The sequence below is a fragment of the Esox lucius genome, chromosome 24 (genome assembly GCF_011004845.1).
Source record: "Esox lucius isolate fEsoLuc1 chromosome 24, fEsoLuc1.pri, whole genome shotgun sequence".
NCBI classification, from domain to species: Eukaryota; Metazoa; Chordata; class Actinopteri; order Esociformes; family Esocidae; genus Esox; species Esox lucius.
In genome coordinates, this window is record NC_047592.1 from 9,781,461 (window position 1) to 9,802,225 (window position 20,765).

The window sequence follows — 20,765 nt, forward strand, 5'->3', positions numbered from 1 at the left end:
TTTTGGAGAAAAGCTGTTGTTGTTTGGCCTAGGGTGGTCCAGCAGTCTATGATGCTGCCACTGACAGACACACACCCCTGCAGCACGAGTTTGAATATGGCCCGACTGCTCCTTCAACACTCGTTCATGCCAGTCTTAAACCACTTTGCTGTCCAATAAACCATAAACAGCCCAAAATGTTAAACAAAAAGAAAAACAGTTGAGTGCTTCATGCTGACTTGGCGCGTGCCAGTTAAGATAAGCAAAGTAGGGTGTTTACATGGTTATTATACATTCTACTGTCATAATAATTGTAATTTTGAAGTATGAGTCTGTATGTAAATACACACACTGTCATGCAAAACGTGCATGTTTACATTATGCTGGACAGTGAGTACAGATGTTGGCAAGTGAACAAACAGATCTGGCGACCAGGCGTTCAGAAATATTGTTACTCACACATGAGAGCCATCAACGGTAAGGAACACTGCTTGGATTTTGAAGATCAAGAAATAATTATGTCCAGGGAATACCTAGATGTATGAGTGTTACATTATGAGAAAACACTGGGGCTAGACTGAACAACACAATGTGCCCTGAAGGGTAAACAGAAAGCTCTAGTATCATCAAGTTCTTCAACCACATCGTGATCTACATCTTTCTCCTCCCAGGCTAAATCAAACAAACCACGAATACGGTGTGATATCTTGTTTTGTGAAATACATGTCAAAGGACAAACGTTTTGACCTTCAATTCTTCCAAGACTGCTGGGAGTTACTGACATGGAACAAGACCAAAACAACCGTCAAACTATTGTAACCTTAAAATTTGCTACTGTCCTGGTCCAATTTTGACCACCAGAAAAATCCAAGCAAGAATAATAATGAATCAAGACATTTACAGGGTTTGAAGAGGAAACTTCAACTACAATGACAGATAAAGTATACAGGAGCCGTGTAATAAAGGATTTTATGACGGGCGTCCCCTATTGCATGTGATTAACACCAATTTATAAGCACTCATTACTAATCATTAAGTAACATCCAAATATTAGCCTTAAAATATACTCTTTGACTGCCACTTTCACTTCGTGTTTTAAAGGAGAACCTGATTCAAAGGAAAACCCTTGAAAAGACATTCAGCACCATAACCTTGCTTGAATATGGTGAACTGCTTATCGTCTATTCCTGGAAAATTGCCTCTCATCCTCACATATGAAATTGCTTTATGTTTAGATTATGGGTGGATGAGTCTTGAGGAAACAAATTGGTCTTTTGTTGAAAAAGCCCTAGAGGACACTGGATAAGATTTAAAAAATATTTCTAGGCTAATTTTCTTAGTACTGGAATCCCCCTTCCTTCAGCAGGTAGACTGGTCACATATTCCCTTGGCTGGGCTTGCTAATGGAACAGCTGTAATGGAAATAAGCAACTACAGAAAGCAGAGAAGGATGACAAAGAGACCGTCTGTCTGCTTTCCTGCCGGCCTCTCGTCAAAATTGATATAAACGGACCGACTGGGGAAAGATGGGAACTGCTCCCATTTTCACCTTCATAGACACTCTGCAAACACTTTGAATCCCTGTAAACCTGAGAGAGCGTGTTGTCACGACACTGACCTGATGACCTCACGCTCGTTGGACACTGGTCCACGTTTCCCTCTCTCTTCCCTCATTGGGCCCTTGACAGTTTTTCCCCCTCCAGGTCAGACGCCACTTAATATCACAGTCAAATCCTATTAGGCCAGGAGACAGTGTAGGCAACTGACACCGCACAACAATGTGAGCCGACCGCAGAGCCAACTGCAACAAATGCCCCTCGAATCACACGCGACATCATAGTCATGGCGTGTATCAATTGTCTCACCACATGACGCCACACCCAGGTATCCCAGCTCACAACGTTTTCCCTCGATAAGCGTGTCGCTGTAGACAGCCTCGACGCGGGACGGTGAATGGGGTTACCTCGGATGCCAGACTGTGGGCGTCGTTTCCATGGCATCCAAACTGCCGATGGTTTTACTACGCTGAGGCGAAAGGAGCTCTTCTCACCCCGTCTCCCCCGTTGCCGTTCTGCAACGCGGAACTAGCCCCGGACGGGTGTGAGACCCAGATTCCCTGCGGAACTGCCCCCCGACACATCGTCGTGATCGGTACGAGCGATCATCCCAAAGCTGTGTTTGAATTCAAAATGTGTATTCGCTCTATTTTTCCCCCAACCGAGCTGGGCCCAACATGTCGTGAATAAGAGTGTTTCGGCTGGACCTTGGCTTGGCTGCGTTTGCTTGGACGTGGACATGCCCGCCAGTCAACATTGAAAAGTTGAGCAGCAGGGACGGGGCAACGTTGACGCCCAAACCAAGAGCCACAGTTGGTTCCCTCAACTAAATGAGGGCTCGGTGTATTGGTAAAACACCCTGCAGTCACAGATGATTGGCTATTTGCTGAGCTATAACTTATCTATCTTTGATATGATCCAACAGCCTCTCCTCTCCTATTTGGATCATCACTGTAATGTGTACATTGCACACGGATTCGCCCGTCTTCTGCAACCTTGTGTTCTTAGCCCTTCCCCTGAGCAGTACAGGGGACAAGAGGCAGGGTCAAGGCTATATTTTATGGTTTTTTTTCTTTCTGTCTGGTCATGATTGTCTGTTATTTTCTCCTCTGTTTGTATTTCTGTTTATTCATAGAAAATAATCAGTTGTATTTTTCATAAAATGTTTTGGTCTGGTGCTTGCAAGTCCATACTTTTTTTTTTGAAAACATAAAACCGACCCAATACTGTGAACCCTGCTGTTTCTTTAATTAGGGAGTGTCTGTAACATTGGTTATTAAGCTGAAGGGTGTTTGGGACAGATTTTATTGAGCTGAAGGCAGTTTGAAGAATCTGGTTTAAAACAAATTCTGTACAGCTGAAGATGGTCTGAAGGCCTTATTGTGTAAATACACAAGTAAATTAATTTTTTTTTATGTCTAGTTGCGGTAAGTGTGGTGGTATGTATTATTAATAATCCAGGTTGAGCATTTAAATATATTGGATTCCCTTTCCACGATTAGTTAATCAACAAAGATGAGATTGTACATTTTAAGTCATAGACTATTACCAGCAAGGAACGTTAGGTTAGCTAGACAGAATGGACCGTTTCAGGTCACCTCGTGTTTAAGTACAGTATGATAAATTTTAGATGCACTCTTTACTCTTTTAACATAGCTGAGTAGAGGCCCAAATCTGTTTTTAACGTAACGGCCTGAAATATTCAGGACATTTTGAGGAAGGGTGGATTTTGCTGCTGTTTTAGGCTGATGTGAAAGGCAGTTGAAAATTATGTAAAACGTTATGGGGCAAGTGGCAGTGTAGACTACTCTAGACGCAAGCTAACACCAAATCCAAATTAAAATGTATAGGTTACTTACTCGCCGAAACCTAGGCCTACTGCGAAGACTAGATCACTCCGTCTTGTTATGTTTCCACTTCTGCCTACCAGACACAATCTGTAAATGATGTATCCGACTTGTCCGGAAACAAAACCATTCCACTCGATGGCCTATAGCCCTGTTCAATACAATCGCATTTTACCAGCATGATTTTTATAGTACATTCTGCTATTAAAGACTCCCCTCCTGTTCCCCAGGAGAATATACCAGAGTAGGCGACGACGGCTGAAAATAGCGCCCGTCGAACATGAATCAATGCTGCACCTTGTGCTTAATTAAAGATTAACGAGAAATCGGTTGGCGGTGCGGCGGAGGATTCTAGAAGCCTTCTCTTACTTCCCTGATTAGACTTATGTAACACTGGTTAATACTGCATGGATCCGCTGAAAAAATAATGACACCCGAGACAGTGGAGGAGTCATTCTTCTGATGACTGCAAGTGTGAAATTGGGATCCAATATTTTGCCGGAAAGTTGTAAAATCGGAAGTTGCCCCATTGCCACTGCTGAATCACTTACTAAGTCGATTTTTATTAAATTGCTTTGAATGCATAACACGGTCATTAGACTGGTAGGCTACAGTTTTAGTTTCTCTTACAGCTCTTGAATTAAAGTAGTCAGATTTCCGGTAGGCTGTACTTTAGGATAGGTTACATTGTGTCTTGTTTTATAATGCTGAACATTTATATTTCATGCATTTAAATGTTTTTTCTCCTCATTTCTACATGCAGTACTCCGTACTTTTAAGAGGGATTTTTTATTGTGAAATGAAATTGTCCAGCAGCCTATATTAAACATTTCAAACGGAAATCATTGAATAAGTCTACAGCCTTGAGTTATTTTTTGGTGGAAGCACCTTAGGCAGCTGTCTGTTGGGACAGGTCTCTACCAACTTTGCACATGTCGGTTTGACAATATTTGACCACTCTTTACAAAACTTTTAGAGCTCTCTCAAGTTCTGTGGGAAATGTATATGGAAAGAAGTCCTAATCTTCAAGTCATTTTTTTTTTATTGCTGGGGCTCTGTCTGGGCCTTTCAAGGACCTCGACCTTATAATTCCATAGTCACTCAACTGTGGTTTTGGCTCTGGGTCAGGTCATTTCCAAGCTAAAAGATGAACCTCTATCTGAGTATCACCGTTCCTAATTTTTGTTTTTGTTTTGCAGGTTTTCCACAAAAACGGGGCACTGCCATGCGTCAATGTTACGATGGAGTTGTTCGGGTGACGCACTCAATGTGGGTTTGCATCGAAGCCAAAAGGTCCTATCGACAGTAGGCCTATTAAATAAAATACTTTAAACCAGATGCTAAGTGGTTTTGCCAACCTACCTTACAGGCCAGATATGAGGGATTGTTTGGTAGGCCGACACTAGCCTGCATCTAATGGAGGAACTAACATGGCGGCTGTGGCAGTGCCCACTGGGACATTTCCCCGCTCTGATGCTGCACTCCTTCCTCCTTGATGACGTTTGTATATGTTGTGGAAAGGTGAACGGGGAGCAAGCACAGCAGACGCCCAAAATGCTTAATATGGGTATAGAGAGGGATGCTTTTTAGTACTCAGCTATTTTTACTGTTAACTCTGCAGTCTGATATAGATGGTGTGTGTGCATGTTCTTATGTACGTGCACAAATGTGTGCTGTGTGAGTACCAGCTTTCCCAAAAACTCCTCACAAGAATAGAAAACAGAGGAATACAGTATCTCACAAAAGTGAGTACACCCCTCACATTTCTGTAAATATTTGATTATATAATTTCATGTGACAACACTAAAGAAATGACACTTTTGCTACAATGTAAAGTAGTGAGTGGACAGCTTAAATAATAGTGTACATTTGCTGTCCCTTCAAAATAACACAACACACAGCCATTAATGTCTAAAACACTATCAACAAAAGTGAGTACACCCCTAAGTGAAAATTTCCAAATTGGGCCCAAAGGGTCAATATTTTGTGTGGCCACCATTATTTTCCAGCACTGCTTTACCCTCTTGGGCATGGAGTTCACCAGAGCTTCACAGGTTGCCACTGGAGTCCTCTTCCACTCCTCCATGATGACATCACAGAGCTGGTGGATGTTAGAGACCTTGCGTTCCTCCACCTTCCGTTTGAGAATGCTCTACAGATGCTCAATAGGGTTTAGGTCTGGAGATATGCTTCTTTAGCAAGGCAGTGGTTGTCTTGGAGGTGGGTTTGGGGTCGTTATCATGTTGGAAAACTGCCCTGCGGCCCAGTCTCCGAAGGGATGGGATCATGCTCTGCTTCAGTATGTCACAGTACATGTTGGCATTCATGGTTCCCTGAATGAACTGTTGCTCCCCAGTGCCGGCAGCAATCATGCAGCCCCAGACCATGACACTGCAGACTGTAAGCAAGACACACTTGTCTGTGTACTCCTCACCTGGTTGCCGCCACACACGCTTGACAACATCTGAATCAAATACGTTTATTTTGGTCTCATCAGACCACAGGACATGGTTCCAGTAATCCATGTCCTTAGTCTGCTTGTCTTCAGCAAACTGTTTGCGGGCTTTCTTGTGCATCATCTTTAGAAGAGGCTTCCTTCTGGGACGACAGCCATGCAGACCAATGTGATGCAGTGTGCGGCGTATGGTCTGAGCACTGACAGGCTGACCCCCCACCCCTTCAACCTATATAAACCTATATATATATATATATATTTCAGGCTTATAGTTTTAGTGATTTTGGGGAGTTCAGGTTTAGGGTTGGGAGTTAGGGTTAAGTTAAGGTACAGTGATAGGGAACACCATTTTTTAAATGTCAGATAATTGTTACTCCTCTAAAGGTCCTCATTAAGTCTAACACAACAAGTTCTATGTATGTTTGTGTGTGTGTGGGAGGGGGGTGGGGGTACTTGTTTATGAGTGTGTGGATAGGGGGTTGAACAGGTGGTGAGATAAAAAATATTATCTATATCCACTGAGCAGCAAAGAATGTGAGAGGAGGGCACATTCAAAGCACACCTGGACAGCTGACATGCCCTACCTTTGTTCGCTGTTACAACTCACTGCCAGACAGTGTGAATACTGAGTGAAACAGAACTCAAGCCTCTAATACATGCAGAAAAAAGCATTAGTAATGTCGAGGACTGTTACCAGAAACTAGTGCTCTGACAACCCTGCATTTCATCAAGTTACCGTCAATTGTCCACTGGCATCTGCAGTTCTACGAGAATGGAATTGTCTTTGGATGCTCACAATAGCATTAAAACATTAAGTATGAGTAGAATGAATCAGTTCCATGGTTCCAACTGACATAATCATGTAATTCCGGAGTGTCGTCAAGTCATAATATAAACGGGATACATTATCGTCAAGAATATTATTGCTGTATAGACAAAACTGTTATAAACATCCTGCACTTCCAGTTCACTTGGCGCGGCTCCAGTGCCTAACATAATATAGACCAATGAACTTTGTAAGCACATTGCCAAAACCTGCCAAATATCTTAGCTGAAAGATCTGTATTTTAGTCTGAATTCAAACACAAGGAATAACCTTTGACACCTAGCGACCACAACCTAAATGTCGTTTTTGTCATCTCCACACTCCTGTTTTCTCCATCACTGGTCCCAGGGTTTTTACGAGGCCCTTTTCATTGCCTTCTGCAGAAGCTGTTAGGGCAGCCCGCCCGCCTGCCTGCCTCTCCTGTCTGCTGGTTGGTGTCTGGGCTGGCTTCAAAGAACTCGTGTCTCCTGATGATAATGAATGCGGTGTGTCTGACTTTCTGTGCTGTTTCAATCTGTTCCCAGCATCCACATTAAAACTCACTGCGCGCTGAACATAGCTCTCATAGCGCTCTCACTGTATTCACTGTATTCACTGTATTCACTGTGATGGGCTTTTATCCCATGAGTTGTGTGTGTGTGTGTGTGTGTGTGTGTTTGTTCTTTTTTGCTACTTTGGTTGTCTATTTTAGTGTAAAGTTTATGAGATCGTTAAATGTGATATTTATATTCATTCTCTATATATTCTCTTTGAATATACTTAGATTTTTTCCCACTATATTCTTTGTGAGCAGTGGCCGTCACCGAATGTTCTCACTTGAACTTCAATCTAAGGCCAGGCATGACCTTAAGGCAATCCCACGCTCCACAGGGATCGAAGAGGCTACAGTAAATGTGGCGACTCAGAAATATTGCTTCTCTCTACTCTATTAAAATGAGTATTCGTCTGACAATGCGACAGTTAAGAGTAGTCAAGCAGAGAGCAGGCTATTGCGGGCGTTTAGTATTGTCATTATTAAGCCGGAAAATAAAAATACTAAAGACAAGTGAAAAATGAATAATGCAGTTGAACCTGGTCATCAATAAAACAAAAAAGGAGCCCTTTCAAAAGTGACCACACTGTGTTATGGTCAGGTTGAAGGGGTCCATACTATTCATCCAACTTAAAAGGCATTATTAATGTGTCCTGCCCAATGCCGACCTGCTAGGCCTCCGTCCACTCTGTGAGGTCTCTCTTGTGGCCTCCCGACATAAGAGGGTGGCCCGGTCAACAAAGCAAAAGATTGACGGGGCTTCGGCCACCTGTGGGCAACCAAAACGGTCAATAAGTGAGGTGTTGAGCGAGGCCGTAGTCAAGTGAAGTGGGCCAGACTATTCTGTTTTTCCTGCTGTATGTGGGTTGGTCAGGTGTAAAAACACATTGGGTTTTTAGGGAGTATTGGCCGACACAGGCAGATAGCCCAGTGGTTTGAGTGTTGAGCTGGTTACCGAAGGTTTGCTGGTTTGAATCCCGTGAGACAACAAAAAACCTGTTACTTTGCCCATGAACAAGGCATTCATCCCCAATTGCTACCGTAAGTCGCTTTGGTTAAGACCGTCTGCTAAATGACTAAAATGTAATTGTTATATAATGGCTACTGACAGTATAGATTAATCACTGATGCAGAATGCAGTTATGCAGTATGCAAATATGATTACAATATGATGTGTTGTGTGGCAGGATGTTCAGAAATCCTGTGGTTTGTGGAGCGGTGTATGAAAAAAAGGATCTGCTGCATGAACTATCACATAGAGCTGTATTGCCCCAAAAACATGTCAAAAGGTTCCTGTTGCTTAGATACAGTAAAGAGTACTACACTTTGTACCATTGGAGCACTCTGAGAGGTGAGGTGATGACATCTGAGACAAAATAGATCCCTAAGAAGAGAGATCTCAAAAGACGTAGAGTGGGGTTTACACAGGAGATATTTGAATCTGCATCAAGCACATCAAAGATGGAAGATTACTTATCTGGCTCCTGTGTTGCCATGGGAACATGACTCATCAAAACAATTCACACAGCTTACCTGTGGCAGCTGGAGATGAGTCATGAAAGCCATTTCACGCTGCTTTGTTCCCTGACCAGCACACTGTTAGGCTGTCTTAAGTTTCAATTTAAAAAAAAAATTCACAACAGATGTCTAATAAAATTCTGAAGACTCACTCCAGAACTATTGTGTTGTGTGAACGCAATTCAGCGCGCAGTCACTATAATATTCTATTGTGGTTTATTTTGGGCTGTTTAGAATTAAACAACATACTGTTGATGAGAAGCAGAGTTGCAAATGGATAATGAACACGTGGCAGTGAAATATTAGAATATCAGATCAGAATATGCCATGGGCAATGCAGTGGCAATGCAGTGGTCAATATCAGAATATGCCATGTTAAATGTGGCCCAGGTCACAATCACATTTTGAGGCGGTTCTTCTTAAAATATAGAATACGACAGTTCCATTTGTTTTAATGAGTTGATTTACAGTCTTCCGTCAAAACTCTGCAGTGCCATTTTCCTTTTTGTACGCAGACATAAAACAACCTGTTGCACAGATTACTGACCATGAGTGGATTGGAAAAGGAATCCATCCCTGGCCATTTATCCATAACCCGGGCCACATCACTCCGCCCTCCAGGAGGCCCACCAATCAAACATGCCCCATTCCCACATATACCCCCTGACCATGAGCAGACACAGCAAGACATGCGGGGGACTGACTGCGGGATGTGATCCTCCTCCTCGTTTGTAAGCCAGCTCACGTCTGAAACAAATGCAATATGTAAAAACCCCACTGGAGGTACAACTCACCAGGAGATCTGTGCCTCCACTCTGACCATTTTGTTTGCCTCCCTATTGAGCGCTGTCACTGGACTCCTTCTGTTCCATGGCTGTCTTCTGAATTCTAACATGTTATGAAGCCAAGCTAGCAATTTACGCTAGATTGCAAATCAGTGCCTGGCATATGTATTGCCCTGAATATTACAGGGCTCCAGACTGACAATTTCCCCTGGTGTCAATAATGCAACCACACGTTACATTTGGTGGCACCAGGCGCCATTATACATTAGTCATTCATGGGCCCTGATTACACACGGCTCTGACTTGCGTCCTTCATTGCGATCTTGTCCAGATCTTGTCCAGATCTTGACCCAATTCTGTTTGTTTTTAAACCAGTAAGATTTGATCAGATAACTGTCTAAAAGACTGTCTGAAATGTGTGCACAATCACAATATGGATGGGATTGGGACAAAGGATGTGTTTTAGCACCAGATATAAACAGGGCTATAGGGATTTATTCACAAATATCATGAATAAACTACTCAGGTATTCCAGAAAGAAGGCTGGAGTGTCTGGTTTGTTACAACAGCAGGCCCCAGCGAGCCAGCAACGCCACTTTTGGAGTTTTGCGTGAAAACCTTTCAGGCCCATCCATGCAGAATGGTCAGTGGTTGTCTACTGATCAGCCAAAGGCTCTTAAAAGATTAGAATAACACTTGAATCGTGCCATCTATGTAATTTTATTTGTCCGTGCTTTACAATATTTCCGTGTTAACTGTGACCAGCCCACCAGAAAAAATAAATGCTCCAGCCCATCTGGCATTTGTCAGAATTGCCAGATGGCCAATCCGCCCAATGTAGCTGACATGAACAAAGTAACAGAGTCGCAAACATATCCATCAACAGGAATCGCATCAAAATAGCCCCTAGACCCGGGTGCCGCTGTGCGTTTAGTGCTTGTGTCTGATGTTTTGGACCAGTTTACATACAGGTCTCTGTAAGGTGGATGCACTACAGACGGCCCATCTGTCACTGCCTGGTCATTCTAGTGAACATTACACATGGCAGGCAATCAACCGCCCAGCCCACATACATCTAGATAATGAACAATATCAGTCGTGTATATAGGCCTAGAGAAATATATGTCTCTGGCCGAGCCCAGCTCTGTTTTTATTTCTCTCTCGTTTTTTTTTCCAGTGTAGGAAGTGAGTCATTTTCCTGTTGCCACTAGGAAGAGGCATGTAGACATTCTGACAGGCTCCAAAGTGTACTCCTCTGTAAGGAGATGCTCATGCCAACTACCACTTTTGGATCAGTCCATTGTGCAGGAAGCTTTTCTTGGAATGCACATTATGTAATGTCACTCCAGGACACATGGCTGTGTGTTGTTGATTCTGTTGGTTTCCTCAGTTCTAAAGGTGACTTCCCAAGAGTCCTTTGCTACATACCTTCGGGTAGGTCACAAAAGGCTGCTATTCTAAGGCGGCTTCAGTACACTCTGACAGACACGCCAGGCATACTTTCAACCTAGGGGAAATAAGTTCACGTTTATTTGTCATTAAACATTAAACAACAGCGTTGTTAGCAATGAAATGCTTGGTTTCCATTAAGGTCCTAAACAGTGCAGGCACCGGTAATGCTTTCGAATAAAAATAATATATAAGACGAAATATAAAAGTAAGCAATAAAATAAAATACATCTTAAAGTGTCAGTCTAATAGCAAGGGGAATAACAGGGTGACGAAAGGGAATTTCATAGGGGAACAACAAGTCAATGAATAAAATAGGAATAATGAGGGAATAATGGGGGCATTTTTTTTTTATACATCAATCAGCACAAAATTTGCTGGATTTCTTTCATTAATTAATGTAGGTTCAGAAATCAGTTGAGTGGGATTAAAGTCAAGACAAATATTATTTAAAAAAAAGTATCAGTGACAGAGTTAAGCCAATCCAGGTTACAGTCACCTCAAACAACCAATTCAGATGACAGAAGGGGTATGCCTATAAAGACAAAGCACCAACACCATCTAGTAGTTCACCGAGGCACCCGCGGAAAGGTACGCCCCGGTTCAAACACGGGCCTATTTTAGCGCCAGGCCACACCTAGAACCAAACAATCCAACATTTTGGGGGATAGTGACACTTAGAGAACATGAAACTACAATGATTGACTCGCACAGAAGGACACACGCCCATGGCATCTACCCAGACATCAAGACGAAGGTCCGTCTGTGGCATCAAGCTCGGCGACGGTCCAAGCCCTCTACTTGGAAAACAACAGGTGCGTCTGTATACGGTAGGTGTTGGAAATAAAAGCACTGGGCACGTCACTCTTTGTGATCGCAGTATTATCCTCTTTGTTTGTGATCAATATTTGCTGGGATTGAATGTGCCGACTCTTTGCCGCGGCCCCCGGACAAACGGGTTGTAGCAGTGTGGACTGGGCACTTGTTTGATATCCCATAATTGGCGGTTCACATGGGCTTCTGTGAGAATTGGCCATGCTGGCTTCGTCAGTGGCTTTATCTGCTGTGTTTAGACTCCTGGTGCAGAGTTAAATAAAAAGAACACAGGAATAATATGGGAATAATGGGGAATTATTAGAGGAATAACTGAGAATAACTATGGATTAAAAGGGGAATAACATGAAAAACAGGGAACAGGGGGAATAATAGTGAAAAACCAGAATATTAACAGGGGAACAACGGAGACATACTAAGAAATTATGGAAGAATAACAGGGGAAATTATGGAAGAATATATATAAATATATTGAGAAATAACAGGGGAATAACAGGAGGAATAACAACTTTCCCAGATCATCTAAAGCACTTGAGTTGCTTTCCTTAGGTGCCACGTCTGTCAGTTTGTGTGAAGGTCAACCATGGTTATGTACAAGCCACAGAACACCACTTCACGCTTCAGCAGAAAGACGTCCTGACCACTGCATTGCCCAATGTGAGCACACAGACGTGCAAACTCAACGCAGTGGTTCTCTGACAAGGGTGACAAGGGTGATCAAAGCTTCCTTGGTGCCGGGCAAATCCCCCAAAACTGCTCAGAGGACAGGAAACACACTCCACGGCACAGTATACACTCAGAGCCATGATTAATCCAGACTCGTTGTCCTTAAAAAAAAAAGCACTAACAACTACAAGAACCCCCCCCCCCCCCCCTCCCGAGAACAAAATCACGATTAGGACCGAATAGTGAGCGTCATCGCCCAGTCACCCCGGTGCCCACCTCAGGTTAGCTAACATAGCAGAGGACGGGAGAGCTTTATTAGAGGTGACACCCCGTCGTGGCTATAAATAGCTGTACACTCTTCCCCCAGGAGCTCAGCTGCAGCCATCCCCACTCACGGCCGGTCCATCAGTCGTTTGCAAGGAACTGACATCAGTCGCTGCCTCACCTCCCTGACTCTGTGACTCACGCACACACACCCGCCCACCCACACACGCACACACCGGCACACACACACACTCCCACAGTGCAGTGCTGTCTTGTCACTGTTATACTGTAGATGACTTAGGGGAGCCGTGAGCCTCATTAGTATTGGTGATGTCATGGTCACTATCACGCCCCTTCAGCATTCATATTCTGGCTGAATATTTATCGCCACAGCTCAGTGCCGGCTCTAGCTTTTCGGGGGCGTAGGCAAAATTTGATTTGGGGCCCCTTCTCCCCTAGCAGTCTGTGGCTCTCTAGCAGTGGGGGCCCTGAGCTAGCTCTTGTGTCTAGAACCATCCCTACCATGGCTAAACCCTTGAAGTTCTAACAAACTGGACTCGTACAACTAATGTACGAGTCCGTTGTAACTCATTTGTGCATCGTACAACTAATGTACGAGTCCGTTGTAACTCATTTGTGCATCGTACAAAAACTGTGACCAAAGGTACATGTGCGTTTACCTACATTGATCTATACGCGCCTGACCCTTAGTGACTCTTGCTAATTGAGGACTCGTGTGTTATCCTGTCTGTTTAACTTCTAATGCTGCTGTTCGATAAAATACACTGTATTTACATAAGGCTGAGAATGGGGGGTTGTATTAGTCAGGTTCCACATTAAGTTGTGCATAATAATACGTTGGGGTTCTGTTTCATTAGCTTCGGTGGGGAGTTCATTATTCTATGGCCTGAAACATAGGGATGTACCTTATGCTTCATGTTAGGAAACAGTTGTTTCTTGTTGAATTTGCAAACACCTAATAATTTTCCTGTTTGACTTTCTGTGGCATGCCAATCTCCAGTCAAATATTACACAATCATCCTGCATTTATATAAAAACTCCTTTGCTGCCCATCTGTCGGCGTTTATATTGTTTTAGCAGTTGAAGGAATATATTTGATAAAGTGCTGCGTACCTCTAGTTCCAGACGGGTGATTCATGGACTACAAAACTCAAGTGACACACATTTTAGTCGGAACACCCTTACAGAACATGGTCAGGGTTCATTCATAATTGATGTTAGGGAAACCGATCAATTTACTGGTTTCCTTGCACGCACCTCCAAGGTGCACATGGTACCACTTCGTGAGGCCCGTCGCCGTCATGCGCACTAGGCTATCGATTTGGGAACGTTTCATCAAAAAAGGAGGGAAGTTGTTTCGTAGAACTAATTATCTGAAAGAACAATTGCGGCTGTGTTTGCCTTGCGCCGCACGAACGCAGGAGCACAAAAAAAACGAAAATGAAATGACGGAATAACTCCCCCATGTCTTCCGTGGATGACACTATTTTTTCTCACGTGGTAGCTCAATATTAATATTCAAAGGACTTTGCACTGGACTGCGCAAACTCCAAACAGTCCATGTATCGCGCACCAGACAGTACGTAGCTATTCCACCAGTTTCATGCCGAGGTGGTCGTGTGGAGAGGAGGCACAAGACATCCGCCCATGAGAGACCTGCACCCCCAGTGACACATACCAAAGAATTCCGTTGAAAGTACCTGGTCGGTCAGAAGTGAGAGTGGAAGGATACACAAGTTAAAAGAAACACGATGGTCCCTCTGCGAAGAGGAGCGCGCGCGCGTCTCCCCGCTTCAGCACTCTGGACAGCTCTCCACCAACTTGGAAACCGCAAGGCTTGTAGAAGTTACGTTCTGGAATGAGGACCCATTGGATGTGAAAGACGGTGGAACCATGGTGGATATTACGCGTATATTATCTACGGGCGCATTTAAAACGCTGGTCGAGTTTTACAAGTGAGACATGGACTTTGCGGAAAGTATATTCGCGTTGTTCATTGTTGTGATCGCAATTGTCTCGTTGTTGTCGAACTTGCTGGTGCTGCTATGTTTCGTCCAGAGCACCGAGATCCGCAGACAGGTGCCCGGTATATTCACCATGAACCTGTCTTTCTGCAACATACTTATCACCCTTTTAAACATGCCATCGACATTGATGGGGATTATCAGGAACCAGCAGCCTTTTGGGGATTGTCTTTGCCATACAGTGAGCTTTCTGGAGACCTTTCTGACTGCGAACACCATGTTGAGTATGGCAGCACTTAGTATAGACCGGTGGATAGCGGTGGTCTTCCCCTTAAGTTACTCCAGTAAAATGCGCTACAAGGACGCGGTGATCATGATGTGCTACTCGTGGCTCCACTCCCTTGCGTTTTCTGTCATCGCGCTCCTTTTCTCCTGGGTTGACTATAGCCACATTTACGCCTCGTGCACATTGCATTTGAGCGAGGAGGGCGACAGGATAAAGTTTACAATTTTCACGGTCGTTTTCCATGCCACTAGTTTCATGCTCTCCCTGTTAATTCTGTGCTTCACCTATTTCAAGGTGTTAAAAGTTGCACGTTTTCACTGCAAGAGGATTGACATTATAACAATGCAGACCTTGTTCTTGCTAGTGGATATTCATCCAACGTACGTATATACATATATATACTTTCATTCACTAGGTTTGCAATCAATATTATTTATTATTGGCCGTACATGACCTTACAGTATGCTAAAACAGGCGGCGTTATCAACGCTTTGAAGGTCTAGATAAAAAATATTAAAATATTCAATATAAAATATTTTGTAGTGTATTTTTGCTTGAGTAATATTTGTCACTTCCTATTTTCAGTGTGAAACAAAGATGTCTCGTGGAGCAAAAGAGGAGGAAACAGAGAGCAACCAAGAAGATCAGCATTTTCATCGGGTCGTTCATCATTTGTTTCGCTCCTTATGTTATTACGAGGTAAGTGCATTTCCATTGACCTAGGATGTAGCCAGCTGAACTCGCTTTCGTATTTTCCGTCTAACATAAACACACGTTATTAAGGTGGTTATAACAGGCCTTTATAAGATTAACACGCCACCAGGTGAACGGACTTTGCGAATACATTAGGTCATCATCAAAGGGCTGCCCAGTCTGGGTCCTGGAGGGCCGAAACACCTCTGGTTTTCATCCTGTCCTTCTAATCAGCGACTAACCGAGACTTAGGGCACCAGGTGAGGCCAATTATCAACAGGTAGGAAAAAAAACTGAAACGTTTAAACCTTTGAGGATCAAGATTGGCCAACCCTGGTTTATTTATATTTTTACAAACCTTATCACTCAGCAAATAAACAGGGGGTATACATTTTTTTAATTCAGAAGAAAATTTGAGTCAACATGCACAACACAAGATTTTATTCAATTTCACCCAATGAGGGTTCAACATGTTCGTGGCAAGATCTCTGTGGAAAACATCTTTCATTAAACAACCCATTTCCAGCTGTTATGTCATTTCAACGAACCATGAGATTACATTCATCACACATGCAGACTTCAATTTCCAAAAAAGCTCAGCGTGGCCCGGGGGGGGGGGGATTGAGTTGTGGGCAGGTGTCTGGCTGGGGAGAACAGGGCTTCCACAGAACTCAGCATCAATCCAGGGGAAATGTTTTGAGATTCATCAGACCACGACCTCCCTTTGGAGACAACACAAATGCCTGAAGGCAAATGAAAGGACATCCCATGCAGGCAGGCAACAGTAGTGGACAGTGCCTTAGACAATATGTGTTTGTGGGGCTGAGAGGTGGGGTCCGGAGGCGGGAGGAGTGGAATGAAGATAATTATAAGCGAGGAAAAAAACGTTCTGAGTAATTGGCATATTCTCTCATCCCCTGTGAATAGCTGTAATGACCTGATGAGGGGGAATTTGGTGCTAATTACCAGGATTTATCCTCTATCACTCAAGTGCATCGTAGCATTTCTGCATTTTCCAGCGGGCTACGTTATTGCAGCAATGTTGACCGTGTACATATTTACTTTGAGGAAAGGTTCACACACGATAATGTGGGTTTAATGCCTTTTGCCCAAGCTGTTTTTAGGACCCACTAACACAGGCTCATTTATTCTATTCTTCCTCACAACCTCAGAGCTGCTCAGTGTTTTATGCAATAACAACTGTGCTACCGCAAGACAGCAAACCCCGACTGGGTGCAAGACAACGCTTCCACATGTCAGATAACATTTGCCCTTTTCTGAAAGGTTATTTTCCAAGCTCTAACTTGACCCTTGACCCCCCCCTTCAGGCTGACTGAGCTAATTCCCGTCGTGGGCATTAACCGCCACTGGGGGATCGTCAGTAAGTGCCTGACCTACGGCAAGGCCGCCTCCGACCCCTTCGCCTACTCCCTCCTGCGTCAGCAGTACAAGAAGGTCCTGGTCACCATCGTGAACCGTCTGCTCCGCCGCGACCTCTACCCCTCGTCGGGCCACAACAGCTCTCTGGACACGGAGAACGACTACTCCCTGCAGAGGATCAGCTAACCGCGTCGTAACCGACGTGACAGACATAGCGCCGGACAGACAGAGCCAAGACACAGGTTTCCGTTGTGGGGAGGGTTTAGGAGGTGAAAGAGCAGGAGGGATGAGGAGGAGGGATAGCGAGAATGAGAAAGGGAGAGACGAGAGAGATAGAGATGGGGGGGGGGGGAGTGAAATAGAAAATGATGAGGGGGGCAGAGGTTGTAGGAAGAAATGACCGAGGGGGGTGAATAGGAGGAGGTGCCTAGAAGAGACAGGAGAAACACGGGGGGGGGGGGGGGGGGGGGTGAATAGGAGGAGGTGCCTAGAAGAGACAGGAGAAACACGGGGGGGGGGTGAATAGGAGGAGGTGCCTTGAAGAGACAGGAGAAACACGGGGGGGGGGGGTGAATAGGAGGAGGTGCCTAGAAGAGACAGGAGAAACACGGGGGGGGGTGAATAGGAGGAGGTGCCTTGAAGAGACAGGAGAAACACGGGGGGGGGGGGTGAATAGGAGGAGGTGCCTAGAAGAGACAGGAGAAACACGGGGGGGGGGTGAATAGGAGGAGGTGCCTTGAATAGACAGGAGAAACACGGGGGGGTGAATAGGAGGAGGTGCCTAGAAGAGACAGGAGAAACACGGGGGGGGGGGTGAATAGGAGGAGGTGCCTTGAAGAGACAGGAGAAACACGGGGGGGGGGGGCAGATAGACTGTGCCAGGGATGATTACAGTCAGGGATGTTTGCTCTGGACTGTATTGGTAAACAAGGACGTCTGATGGTCCACGATTCAATGGCAGAGCCACCCACACACACAAACACACACACAATCGCACACACACACACGCACAATCGCACACACACACACGCACACACACACACGCACACACACCGGACCTGAACACCATTGAGTCAGCTGGCACACGGTCGAGTCGTGGCAGAGATGTGGCAAGGAACAAGGGGATCTCCTCTACCCTGACAACCCAATCTCTGAAGGGGTTTTACATAGCCACATTCACGCGTACATATAGCACAAAAGTGCTATGAAGTGCAGTCAGGTCCTTCCTGGACGGCCGCACGTTGGTGTAAACGGTAGAAGCTGTTGTTGACTGTGGGTGCGTTCCTCTGCCCAGGGGTCGCTGACCTCGTCATGCAGCCAACTGTCAGGCGATGACACGGTTGATGACGTGGCATGCGACCGCTGACTGATGCGTGCAACGTTTGAGCAGGGGAACGCGGCGACACGGTGGGTGGTAACAGCTAGCAAATGTTTTTTTTGTTTTTTTTTACCCCACTGATTATTTGGATGAATCACAATGTCGAATCTTTCGAATTTCAGAAGAGTGGGGGAGATTTAGCCATGAACTGGCAAGAGACTTTCCACACAGACGGGAAAGGAGACTTCACCATTAGACAGGAGTTTGTTTTTGGTTGTCTGATACATCAACAGTGTACAGGAGGCAGGGAAAGCTCACCAGCTGCTGGCTAGCAACCAACGGGGCACCGCTGCAATTTCTAAGAGGTGTCAAGCTATTTCTCAAATTAGAAAATGCGTACTTTTTCGATTAATGCTATTCGCCGAGGCAAGTCCTGCCAACTAGATGGCCATGTTATGAGTTTACAGACTGGGCTTTAGACTTCTATTGCAGTTGGTCACAATTTCATGTCAATCACTGAATTAATGATGCACTTTGTATTTCTCTCAGAGCTAGTTACAAGAGCCAAAGGCAAATATCATGTTTACCAAGATATTAGCGTGTTGTAACTGAATGTACTACAGGTATAAAAGACACTTTTGACTTCAATTGATTTGTACTATTGTATATAGTAGCCTCTTTATTTTGCTAGGAGATTGCTGGAAGTGTTTATATAGATATTTATAAATAACTGATGTTACCTTTATCAAACTATTTTGCACTGTATGAGAAACCATCATATTTATTTCTTTAGATTATCATAATATAAAACAAATGTGCTAATAGCAGAAGAATGTTATGTACAAGTAAGTGCTTTAAACATGTAATTGTGTTTGTGCCAGAATTCAATATATGACTGTTTGGCTTTTGAATATCAGAACTTTCTTTAGATATACTAGGCACAAGTTTATTTTATTCTGTAAACCACTTGCTGTATTTTGGCAGTGTTTGAGTAAAGCTGTTGGTGAAAAATGTGCAATAAAGCTGTCAAATAACAATCAAACTTTTTTTTTTATTTTTTACATGTAATATCTAATGCCCATCTGCAATTAAATTTTGGCAGATGTATCCCCAGTTGTTTTGCAGGTGCCTCAGTCTGTTCAGCATTTTTGTCACTACACCTTACATATGCCAATGACAATGTCCCAGCAGAAACATATATCAATCATTTATACTTTTTGGTATCAAACAGGGACATTTTAAAGATCTGGAAAGCCTGCCAAATGTCCACCTTTTGGATTTCCTGTTAGGGTAAAGACATTAAAAATAAAATAAAAATAATGTTGTAATGTTATCTACCAACTAGAAAACTAAACTAAAAATATAAACAATAATTCTGATGAATGACTTTCAACAGGTTTTTGTGATCAAGCCACCAAATGTAACACACAGCTAAGGAAATATCCTAAGAAGTATTGTTGGCTATAGTGCTCTTGAAGATTTTGACCAGAATTTGTCCATAGTGGAAATGTCTTATTAGCAATATTACACAAAACTCAGAAGGCCATATCACGATACAAACGTAACTGGTACATATCACCCACTGATGACTTGAAATGTTTGAGATAAACAAACCTTAGCCTACCCAAGACTAACGTCTGGCTAATTAGTCAAATTGTGTGGGTAGTAGGGTAGCCTAGTGGTTAGAAGCATCTGACCAGTAACCAAAAAGTTGTTAGATTGAAACCCTGAGTGGCAAGGTGGAACAGAAATGTCGGTATGGCCTTGAGGAAGGCAGTTAACCCTAATTGCTGGTGGTCATTGATGAAAATAAGAACTTCTCAGTCATACCTGATGAATAAGCGCTCAATTAAATATAATTTTTTTACTCAACTTCATGTGTTAAGAGAACTGGGCCAAGGTGCTGTACTATTTTCATTTGGAAAGTCTACCGGTCAAATCCCTAGATCCATTTCCAAAATGTAAAATTATTGGAACTAATGCCCGCCGAAAGTGTTTGTCAAACAGGAAATTCGAATAGCAGCCATTTTATTATCGTTTTACACTCCTTGCCTGGACTGTCCACACTGTCTCCAATCTTTGCAATCTATTACTGTACCAATTTAATAATCATATCATAAATGCATGAATATTTTATCTATCCACTGGGTTACTAGGGAAGTTGTGAGGGATATAATGTATAGTGACATTTTTTCTTAGGATACATTATTGCTGATGTTTGAAAGGGATCAATAGCTCGATCGAGGTCGAGCAAAAGGCGTCGGGAAAGTGCCCACTGTACACATTACCCAATATTATTTTTTTTTACTACACTAAATAAGAAATTAGTATAAATGAATGGGCAAACTTGTATATGTATTGGTAACAGGTGTATTTCAGAAAGTTTACTTGC

At 43.7% G+C, this 20,765-nt stretch overlaps 1 protein-coding gene across 2 annotated transcripts; it reads left to right on the forward strand.

Moving 5' to 3' along the window:
* Window positions 1-14,342: 14,342 nt before the first annotated feature.
* Window positions 14,343-17,380, forward strand: gpr78b (G protein-coupled receptor 78b). 2 transcript variants are annotated; one of them, XM_010887860.3, is made up of 3 exons: window positions 14,343-15,362; window positions 15,568-15,681; window positions 17,004-17,380. In XM_010887860.3, the coding sequence occupies exons 1-3, from the start codon at window positions 14,695-14,697 to the stop codon at window positions 17,239-17,241; spliced, it is 1,020 nt and encodes a 339-aa protein (XP_010886162.1). In that variant the 5' UTR covers window positions 14,343-14,694; the 3' UTR covers window positions 17,242-17,380. The 2 variants fall into 2 exon arrangements, with proteins under 2 accessions (XP_010886162.1, XP_034146312.1); XM_034290421.1 differs by having other exon boundaries at window positions 14,343-14,687.
* Window positions 17,381-20,765: the final 3,385 nt, after the last annotated feature.